Source organism: Rhopalosiphum padi, chromosome 4 (assembly GCF_020882245.1).
Source record: "Rhopalosiphum padi isolate XX-2018 chromosome 4, ASM2088224v1, whole genome shotgun sequence".
Lineage (NCBI taxonomy): Eukaryota > Metazoa > Arthropoda > Insecta > Hemiptera > Aphididae > Rhopalosiphum > Rhopalosiphum padi.
In genome coordinates this window covers 25,944,791-25,956,805 of record NC_083600.1, presented here as the reverse complement: position 1 = coordinate 25,956,805, position 12,015 = coordinate 25,944,791, and the positions used below count along the sequence as shown (strand labels likewise).

At 27.7% G+C, this 12,015-nt stretch overlaps 1 protein-coding gene across 1 annotated transcript in view; it reads right to left on the bottom strand.

Annotated features, from left to right (window-relative positions):
- Nucleotides 1-1,433: 1,433 nt before the first annotated feature.
- The window catches only part of LOC132929250 (EGFR adapter protein-like), a 139,554-nt gene continuing 128,972 nt past the window's right edge, over nucleotides 1,434-12,015 (bottom strand). The window contains exons 5-9 of the mRNA XM_060994452.1: nucleotides 3,467-3,586; nucleotides 3,014-3,402; nucleotides 2,764-2,952; nucleotides 2,509-2,680; nucleotides 1,434-2,442 (exon numbers count right to left, since the gene is read on the bottom strand). Coding sequence (XP_060850435.1) covers nucleotides 2,233-2,442; nucleotides 2,509-2,680; nucleotides 2,764-2,952; nucleotides 3,014-3,402; nucleotides 3,467-3,586 — 1,080 coding nt within the window. The 3' untranslated portion in view covers nucleotides 1,434-2,232. The remainder of the gene's footprint in view (nucleotides 2,443-2,508; nucleotides 2,681-2,763; nucleotides 2,953-3,013; nucleotides 3,403-3,466; nucleotides 3,587-12,015) is intronic.

Here is a 12,015-nt window from a genome sequence, read left to right as displayed (position 1 = left end):
TTAAGGTATAGGAAAATAAAATCAATTCGCCTAAGTTTTGGATATAAAATTTAGAGCGATACAAGTAAATACTTGAAATATTTTTTGGATTACTGTTTCTCTATCTTGACACTGTTTTAGAGATGATTTATTATCTATTAAATTTTTAGATGAAAAAATAGATTTATTCACTGATTATAATATATTAGAAATTTATATACTACCAGAATCTAATTTATGGGCAGAATAATCGGTTACTACTATGCATACATTTCGAACTACTAATAGTTGTAATTTGTAAAGCTTTTCATTTTAAACTCAACGCAATGTTTGATAATGTCCACCCAAACTCTTTCTGAAGATATATAACTACCGTTGACCATTGTTACGTATAACTATCTAAATTAATAAAGAATAATGTTTAAGAAGCAATGGCAGAGTCCTAAGTTTGAATAAAAATGAGAAGGGAAATATTGTTTAGTTTTTAGTAATAAATTTGTTAAATTTGAATTCAATGGAAATTTTTTGTAGGTATACGAAAAACATTTTTGAGCGGAAAATGTCTATTAGCATCTAGCTGAAAGTTTATTCTTAAATTAATTTTAACCAAAAACATTGAATTTATTACATAATATTTATTATTTAGGTATACACACACCATATAATTATTGTTGTTATAACTTTTGAGATAATACCGACTTACTGTAGAATTATTTTACTTTTACTTTTATAACTCAATTAATACGATAAGATAAAATAAATGATATACACAACTGGGTAGTGGGTATATGTGGCGAAGTATTCGCCACATTAAATTAACACAGATTTACACATATTACGGTGAAAATTATAGTCAACATTTCATCGATTAAATTACAGGGACACTTTTTGGCGGTTTTAAAAATAAGATACGATATTAAAGTAAATGGGATTTTGCCTTTACTTTCATGGCAGTTGAAAGAAGAGTGGTAGTTACTTCATCTATTCATAGTACAATATTTGACAAATTCCTTATAGGCATGAATACGACATTTTTAATTTAAGGAAATAAAAATAGTATGTGAATTCATCAATTTTAATAGTGATTATAAATATATATATATATGACGATAAATAAATGGGGTAATTCAATACTATTTTTGGGTAGGTCGCATACGATATCATAACTTTATGTACAGCTTTAGATTTTTTCCACGGATAAAAAGGAAATATTTTTGATTTAATTTTTTTTCATTAAACTATAATATAGTTATATATATATATTTTATATTTTTGGATCCAAAAGATTCATAATTCAAGTAGGAATAATTGTAGTCATTGTAAAATTATTTAGTTTTGATTGAATATTTTTAGGTAAGTAGCTACGTATACAAAAAATAATGTTAAAGAGAAACACAACATTAAGTTATTATAACTAAAAAAGAGTTTAGTCATTAAATATAAAAAATAATAAATTTTGTACAAAATTGTAATTTATTTATTTGCTTTATATTTTGATCACATGCATTATCATATTACATAATCCAATATTTAATTTGGAATTGAAATAGGTATATTGTATATAGGAACACAGCCATTGACGGTAATAAAAAACATATATATTGAAATTAATAGATAATTATTAATTAACAACATTTCGGAGAATGGTTGCAAGAAAGTTATATCTAAAACGACTAAAAATTATCAATTAGTTTGTGAATAAATATTTATTATAATATGTACATTTTTTTATATCTATCACACGAGACTAGGAATGATAATAATATTTTTTTACTTTACAAAAATTACACATTTCAATTTACCCATAATTTGGCATTATTTGTGGTTACCAAATTATGTTTTGATAATATGCGAAAAATTATAAATTGATAAAATAATATTACAATAGTTCATACAAGGTTTATAAGTATTATAAAATATTTCATAAAATTAACTGGACTATAATGATTTTTACATTTAAATAATACATATTTTTAATTAACTGTATTTAGGTACAGTTCAAATTCAAAACAGAATAATCAATAAACTTTATGTTTATGAGTAGTAAAATGGTTAAAAATATAAATACTTTTTAGCACACTAAAGTTATTATTATCGATAGTTTATAATATATATCAAATGTATTGTATTTCATTTTAATATGTTTTTACTTATAACTCACATTATTATTATTACAAATTATATTTAAATTTAAGAATACAAATCTTTATAAATTATTATAATACTGCTTTGTTTTATTAAAGTTTTAAAAGTTTATACATTTAAATCAGCCATCATTTTTCTAAAGTCTGCAAGCGTATTGTAATCTGGATCCGCATCAATATCTGCAAAATCCTGATTGGAATCAGATTTTACAAATGTTGGATTATATCGGCTCAAAGATAAAGGACAAGGTAGTAGTTCTGGCATTACTGAATGATGTGTTATTAATGCGGTCAACGTTGTGAATTCTTTCGTAAAACCCTGTTAAAACAATTTTAATTTAGTCAAAATCATTTATTTTTACAATAACATTTGTATAAGCTTAACCTTAATTTTAAACCCTTTGTTCGTTCTGAGTATTAGATAATGAGCGATTCCTAGAGGATGAAATTCTTGAGGTACTCTTAATGACAATGCAAAACACCCTGGTTTGGTAGTACTTTCACGAACCATAAAAGCTCCTACTGGTTCTTGTCCTAAAACTTCCAGTGTTATTTCTCTAAAATACAGTTACAGAAATAAGATTAAAATGGTATTTATAAGTTATAATATATTTTAAAGTAATTTCAGTTAATTTGCTACCTTGGAATCCCGGCTTGAAACCACGGTGCTTTTTTTAATTCACATTCTTCTGGTTTATCCAGAAGACTATCTGATCGTTCTGGTAAAGGTGGAGGAGTTGGAGTTTTGTCCATACTGTTTGATATTAAATTATTTTTAAGTTTGATATTTGAAGGCGAGTCTGGCGATCGTGCATTACATTGAGTTAATCTATTAAGTTAATAACAAGTTAAATAATGGTTAGGTTAAAAATGTAAAAAATAGTCATTACCTATTGTCTTTTAATTTTTCTTGAGAAGATTCAGGAGTACTACAATCGTCACTATTGGTAGACGGTGAGCTTGATACAGAAGAGCTACAAACTAGCGGATACCAGTCTTCGTTAGAGCAGTTATTGTGTACTGATAAACCCATGGCTAAACGTTTAATTAATGGGGGTTTTTCTAACATACGCTTGTATGTATTTAAATCTGGACTGTCGTCACTACTAGTTGGTGTAGAAAATTGTCCTGGCGTGAGATCTAAACCTTTACTATGGTCAAAAGGACGTACGCCTGGTAAGGTCGTTGGTGGAGTTGGTTTAGGAGTTTCAATAAGCTTCTTCGATAAAGGAGATCCATTATGGATTCGTTGTACATTTAATTTATCATTTAATTTCATCTGTAAAATAGTTTAAATAGAATTTTTTATGTATTTATACTTGACGTTTTTATTTTGAACCTACCCATGAAGTATTATTCAAATTGGATTTTGGCGAGTTCGTCACCGATCGTCTTTCCAGCTCCAACTGGGCAGCATACGCCATTCTAAACGCATTTCCCACAATAGAATTTAATCCCTCAGCCTGAAAATAAAAAAAGTAGGTTAGTTATTTAAAATTTTTTTAGTACATACTTAAATTAGCTAAATATGTGTGAACTGGGTATTAACGTATTCACTTTTATTACATATTATTTCGGTGATTTGTAATAAAGAAACATCAGTCTTTGTTATCTAGAATCGAATCATGGATAGCCATTAATATACTAATACGCAAAAGTACATACATTGATATTAAAATGACATAATCAAACTATTATTTTTTCGTAATCGATTTTTTAAAAGTATGTTAAGTCATTTTGAAGCTATTTCATACGAGCAGTTTACATAAAACGATGACATATTTTGTCTATAGTAAAATATGAAACTATTATATTGTACTCAACTCATGAATTCACTAAAATAAATACATCTATATTTTGGTGAGATACATCAATTAATAAATGTATACCCTATAGCTTATTTTATTTTAAGTGATTCACAGAAAGACGGAAAATACAAGTCACCAAAGGGGTTTGAAATTGGTTTTTCAGTCTTAAAAAATTCTGTTTTAAAAAATATATCTTTCGTTAACGAATACTTATATATTTGAAATGGTCGGATTCTTTAAAATTCTAAAAATGGCACTTTATATATCTATATAATATATAAAAATGGAGCCAAAAATATACAACAATTCATCAATTGAGAACGGCTGGGCCGATTTGGCTCAATTTTTTTTTAATTGTTCGTAATTGCCAGGAGAAAGTTTTTACGAAGAAAATTTTGGAAAAACACTTTTTTTAAATTTTTTTGATGTTTGATTTTTTGAGTTCCGGAATGTTTTTTCGAATTGAAAAAGCTACAGCAATCTTTAGCTTATAAAATTGTCCATATGACATAATTAATCGTTAAAATGGGGCCCTCAGCAAACACCAAAAAAATGGATCAACATGGAGAAAACGATTTTAACGTGGGTTTACTACATTGGCTTAACAACCTTATTACGCTTCCATAATTCCAACAGTAGTTGTGGCCGAATGGGTTAAGGTGTCATTTAAAGAGTGGTGAACCCGCCCAAGGTATCAACATTTTTTGCAGTTTTTTTTTCAAGAGTATTTTCTTTTTGGCAATAAAACGTTTGCCGGGTCAGCTAGTTGTTTATAATTATAGAATAAAAATAGAAATAAAATCACGATTTTTGGCAAACTAAATACCGATTATATATATATAATAACATGCTTTGCCTAACTGTTTCATTATCGCTTATCAGGAACCACTGATGTTATAAGTATGAAATTTGGTTATAAGTTTTGTTTTATGATGTAGTGGGACTCTAAGAAAGGGTTTTTAAAAATGCAATCCCCTATTGGAGTCAAAAGGGTAATATGAGTAGAAATTAATAACAGTATTTCTTGGTCAGATTGTTTTTGAAACTTAGCATACATACTCTGTAATACAAATAATAAAATATCTTCTACTTAAAAAATATGTGCAATTTTTATTTAACATAGTTTTGGGGAAGGGTAAATCCACAGGTATTTAATTTGTCACGGGCGACGCCGTCCAAGGTCAGCCTAGTTTCAATACAGATTTGATCGAATAAATGTAACAATGTATGATGCTTCTTACGATCTAACAAGTATATAAAATAAATTGAGCTTAGTATATTTTCGTTGAACCTAATATTAATTTATAATATTTTATTGTAAAATCCAATAATATGGGACAAGAAAGGAATTCAATCTGTATTACACTACTAAATAGGTTTCTGTAGGTACTCTTAAGAGTTCTTCGAGGCTTTGGGTAACGTGTAATTCTATTTACATACGAACAATATTTATATTTTGATATTGAATCATTTAAAATCTTTATGATTGAACGAATAATTTTTTTTACGTATTCTATAGAATTTAACAATAAAGAGAACTTATCAATATCAATTATGGATTTTATTTTTTTTTAAACATTCACTTTTATAGGATTGAAATTATTTGATTGATAGATAATAGCAAATAAAATTGTTTATTTTGCTTGTAAAGTATCTAGTATTTTCTTCATACAAATCAAATAATTAAATAATTATGAACCTCGATGAAATGGTGAAAAATAAAATGAGTTAGGTAATAGATTTTTAAATAATACAATATATTATTGTATTATATTTTTAAATCTATCTTAGATGCACACATTTTTTTAGTATTCTGTTGTCTGTTACTTATTGTCACAATAATAATATTCTATACCGATAATTTCTTGTAAATATTTTGACAAGTTCCGGTATATAAAAATGTTTTTTTATATTCTACAAAATAAATGGGTTGATCTGTTGAAGAACCGTTGCTTTGGCCACCTCAGCTTACTGAAACTAGTTTAGTTTTAGATGTTAACGGTGAAAAATATATAAACTATCGATGAAGATATTTTTAAATTTCCAAGACAAAAAAAATAAACAAAAACCAACGTGAATGTTGTTTATAGTGTTTATGCGGTACAGTGAAAATGGGATGACTACGGCGCTTGGTTGTTATTACTACGTGATGGTGTCACCACAGCAAAATAAATGTGTGCAGATTATTATAACTAATATCGGTAGGTAGAATAATAAATATTATAAGTATAATGTGGTCATAAACTCGTCGTCGCCAACACTCATTTTCGGTTTTTTTTTTTGGGGGGGGGGGAGACACGCGAATGGCACCGTCCAACACCACTCGGCACGACCTGCACGCGCAACGGCTCGCCGGACAACAACTCTTTCACATAGTATAAATATTTGCATATTGCGTGTCGTGGGAGGAACACGGTGTGCGGACGTACAATCGTAGTGGCTACGGCGGCTAACTGTAAGCGCCGATTGCACACATTTCCCTCCCCTCCCTGTACACCCGTCACAGAACGCGTAATAGCCATCTCTACCGTCGGTCCGCGTTCACATGGTTTTTTTCTGTTTCCCCTCCCTTACGCCACGCAAGTAATCCTCTTTTTCCACTGCTTCTTTTTTTTATTATTATTTTTCTACATTTCTACTTCACTGTCCGATGATGACGACGACCGCGACGATAGCGTACGTACTTATAGTGGTCGGGTAGGGTAGTAGTGGGTACCGCGCACCAGACTGCATTCCGTACATATTTCAACGAGAATGTGCTCTGCGGGCGGCGGCGGCGGCTGCTGCGACGAAGACGACTACAGCGGCGGCGAACCGACACCGCGCTACCGGGCATCATTGCCGCCGTCGTAACAATCGATGTACACCTACAATATGTAGGGATTATTAGTTATATTATTAAAAGGACAGTGAAATCGTTAAACCAATAAAAATAAATGCATCATATTGAAAGCGCTAAAAACAAAATATGCATCATGCGATGTTTTACCATAACAAAAATTGAAGAGCATACATTCAAAAGGTGTACGAGAAAATCTTGTACTCATAATAATAAAACATTATATGATATGCGATAAATAGTGTTTTAAAAAATATCTGTAATAATTGGTAAACAAAATAGGATATAAAACGATGAATAAAACATACAAATAATGGGTACCTACTTTAAGTTTTTAATCGGAAAAATTTACTATATATTATTTAGATATAACGATGTTTTCAAAGGAAATTGCATTTCTTTAAAATGGTAATAAAAAATTATAAGCTGAACAATAAATCCGAGTGACGAGGGAAAAAAGTTGCAAATGCATTAACAAAGACAGATCGTGTTGCATATTCATTGTACATTATGACTGCATAATACTGCATTGCTGGGTTGTTAGCTGTTAGATATTTGCTTTTTCTTTTTTAATTTTTCACTTTTGTCTTTGTAAACACGTCTGTAGTTAACTGCTATACCATCGCCAAAATAAGATTATTACAATAATATAATCGGACGCGTCACTGTTGTGGAGACGATTGCACCTTGCGTGTGCGCATTGACATTGCACCTATACATCATTATTATACCAACATAAATATAAATAAATAACACAGTACACACATCTATATTCATTATACGCGTATAATGTAGTGCACTTCTGTTCATAGAACCACAATAGTCTTGTGGCGACTGTAATTTTGTTATCTACAGTCTACTACCGCCTAATGTTTTGCCTCTTGCATTATTGTTATTATCATAAGTATATGTATAATTTACATAATTATATTGATAATTTGGCTTGGGTCCCCATCGTTGGGATGTTTTGGTGTCACAATTAACGGTTTTTTGCAAGGAAAATTGGGTTATAAGTTTATGACATTAATCATTCCACTGCACACACGCATATGGATAATATCGCCACCAACGACGTTGTGTATAATATTGTATTTACATATTGATAGATTATGATTATGAAATTAGCACTGTCACGGCGTGCAGACCAAATAGAAGTATTTTTTTTATTGCTTACGAAAATTATTATGTATATATCAACTATTTATTAATAATAACGGAAACGATAAATTTGTATACATATAAAACACGTCTGCGTGATGGTACTACTACAGATATATTAAATAATATATTATGTTGCATGTATATATAATTATATTTATGTCTGTGAAAAGGCACTGCATTTGGATGAAATGAGACAAGAAAATATCATTATACTTTCCATGTAGCGATTGTAGCGAATTTATAATTATTAGAATAACAATTTAATATATTTAAAGTTACACATATACACATAAATAAAATTATATATGATGTGGAAAACTTTGATATTTTAAATTTTTAAATGTGACTAAAATTTAGCATTAGGTATATTATATCGAAATATAACATAGGAATATCTTTATAGCTTATAGAAAAGTATATTATAATCTTAAGACAAATATGTCTTATAACAAATTATAATAATTTTAAGACAGATTTTTTTGTACAAAAATGATCCTAAAATAGAATCGATTGATGATAAGTAATAATAATAATGAATGTCAATATCAATATTTTTATTGTTAGTATACTATTTTTTTTTTTTATAAATGGAAGTGTACATTTTTAAATTTTTAAATTTGATTGCATTAATTTAAAATATAATATATTTAATTAAATTTAACTGTAGGTATATTAAAATTAAATAACTTTTATGTAATTAAATAAATACATGTAAATAAGTAGCTAATTGTGTAACTATACCAAAGTAATTTTAAATTCAATCAAACCTTTTTAGAAACACATAATTGTTTTTTTAAATATAATTATTTTGATTAAGAAATAATTAACTTTAAAAACGATGAGTATGAAATAAATAAATTTTATAATATAGAAATATAGTTACCTATATTTATTAAAATCTTTAATGATATACTTATTTAATAAATTATACTAATTTAATTCTAAACGTTTTTATAGATATATATATAGGTATTAGGTAGGTTAAATATATAATAGTTTTTGTTGTACAAATATTTATTATCTTTATTATTTAATTTATAAAATAAATTTTTTTCTATTAATATTTAATTTATTAAAATTCTAACTACCTAAATTTAATATTTTTATTTAGACGTTTTAAAGTTTAATACAACAAGTGAGAACAATTATGAGGAGGACGATTAATATTTAATAAAAAAAGATTGAAGAACTATTTCGATACTATTTACACTAAGTATAAGGGTCACTCCTCACAACCATTCTATACACTAAAACTGACATCACAAAGGAACAAAACCAGTAATGATTTTAAAGGGGAGCACTAATTTAAATCCATTACATACATACTTACTCTTTTTATACAGGTAACCAATTTTTTTTAGTGTTTTTTAAGTATGTTTCATCAAAATGTTATTAAAAATTAAATAATATAAATTTATATAATATCATCACCAGCTGATAACAAAGCAATAAGGATTAACACTATAATTGAGTTTAAATAATTAAATTCTTTAAAACATCTGTAAAAAGACATTGATCGATATTTAGAAATATTGAGATTTAATTCATGATAATTGGCCCAGTTAACTAACGATTTGATTTGAGATTCTCTTGTAATAAATAATACAGTTACTAGGTTATTTAATTCTTAAAAATAAATTTTGATCATCAGTAAAAATAAGTTGACGAAATGTTATTAATATATAAACAATCATTTTTGGAGAAAGACGTCCTCCCTTAGGAACACTAAAAAATGCATAGTAATATTGGATTTGATATTGTGTATTTAACAAATTACGAAGGTGAGAACCAAATTTGATTGAATATTAATGTCAGCATAGAAACAATATGTAAAGACAAAAAGCTACTTTCTTATCATATCGAAAATAACAGCAATAAATAGAGATGCGGAGTATTAATATTTTTAAATTTAAAGTACTTAAATGTGTTATACTTATAATAGTGTACCTCCCATCTGTATAATTTATAACTAATTTCTAATTTAAAAAATAATCATGATATTTAATGTAGGTAAGTTATCTATTGTAATTTTTAAATAAATAATATTTTATTTATAAGTATAGACATTACAAATTATTATTTTTATAATTTATTACCTATCGAAATATGCCACCGGTATACAAATCACTACACAATTGTTTTTACTATCCTCCAGGCATTTGAGATTACACTCTTGGAATTATAATAACATACTACAGTATGTATACTACAATAAAACAATTCCTAATAAACCATCTGCTTATACGTTTCAAGCTTTTTCGAGGATATCATAGTTTTTTTGTTGCATTTTTTTTCATAAAATGTTTTGTTTTGTTTTATCACCCTTTGCGTTTGATAGTTTTTTCCTCATTTCACACAAAAGGCGCGATTATAAAATGTTGCCGGAAGACTATATCAGAACGCAACACGCGTTTTTCACAAAATCCAAACGTCTATTTCACACAAGTTACATGGCATTGCACTCGAATGCTTCCGGCTGGCCAATTGCCGTTTGGTATTTCAGGAAGATACAGGTTTTATGTTGAGGATTTTTTTAAACTACAATGACCTATGTTGACCCTTACCTAGCATTGTGAGCATATGGCAATAGTTTTCAATCTGTGAAGGCAGAATTATTATTTATAAATTTACTAGAACAGAAAAAAATGTGAAACTAATTTTTAAAAACTTGTTGGACTGGTCAAGTTTTAAATACAATTAATACCTATGTAAAAATCAACAAATCTCCTCCAATACTTTTGAAAATTGTAATGGGATTCTGACACTTACGATCAATGATCTATAATTTATGGTATAAATTATATTATATAACATATGTATCTACATATTGTTCTCCCTTCCTGTAAAGTCTTATACCTAGTATTGGAAAATTACGATTTTGATAGTTGTTTATTTTATATTTGTTTTTAAGTAGACAGATCATTTAGAGGATGTCTGTGCACTGTTTGTTTTATTTCTCTGATCACGTCTAATATAGCCATTCTGTATTAAGAAGTTCTAACAATATGTTGTTAGTTTTAATATAAGAGTGAAACTTAAAGTTGTGAATATTATCTGTAGTTTTAAGTTGAGTTTTTATAATATTTTAATTTTTATGCGATATATGAGTATTTTTTTAGTATTTTACATACTCATTACTTGTTTAAAAATTAAAATATTGTAAAAAAAAAATCAACGTACCAATAGAGATAATGTTCTTAAAATTAAATTTGCTAATAAGTTAAATCACTCTAACTTTAAAGCTAAAAATACAAGGTTGATTCCGCTGAACGGAAAATTTGACATGTATTTACCGCAAATATCCTCTTAAATTAAATGCAACTTATTGAATTTAATATTATTTGTTTAGTTTTTCTATAAACATAATATTAATATATTAATATTATATTATTATGCAAGACACTGTTTTTTAAAGTGGCTGAATAAAACTGAATATACTGCAAGGATAAAAATAAAACAATGCTGTCAATTAAATCGGATGATACTAAACTCTAGGCGATGTTAAAGAATGTCGTTAGACACTGATGAGTCAACCATTATGACCATCTGCTTGGGGAATCTGAGTAGCACGTCTCCCCGTATTATCATATTACCAGCGTGTACATTTTTAATACGTTTCTCTTTGATTTGTTATCAAATAACAAACTTAATTATAGTTATAGTCTATAACTTATAGATAGATAATATTGAAAGTGGATAGCTATTAAGAAAATGGTTTAAGGACAATAATATTGAAATTTATGTATTCCGTGTAGATATATTTAATAATATTAAATTTTTTATAGTATACTGCTGAATAACGAAAAAAAAATCGTAAACTTGAAGTAGGTTCTACATTTAAGTGTTTAATTAAACATCTGTGCGTATTCATTGAATATCGATTTTTATTTTTCCACGGTGGCGAACGGTCGACTATATAATAATATAATAACTATGGACTTGTTATTTTTAGACCTGCGGAAGAAGTGTTTATATTTCTCTCCCCAGCGATAGTTGTATATACACAATAACAATATAGTTGGAGAATGAAATAAAAACAACGCCGTCCGCAAAGGTCGTACAAATGCAACGAACGCGATTTCAA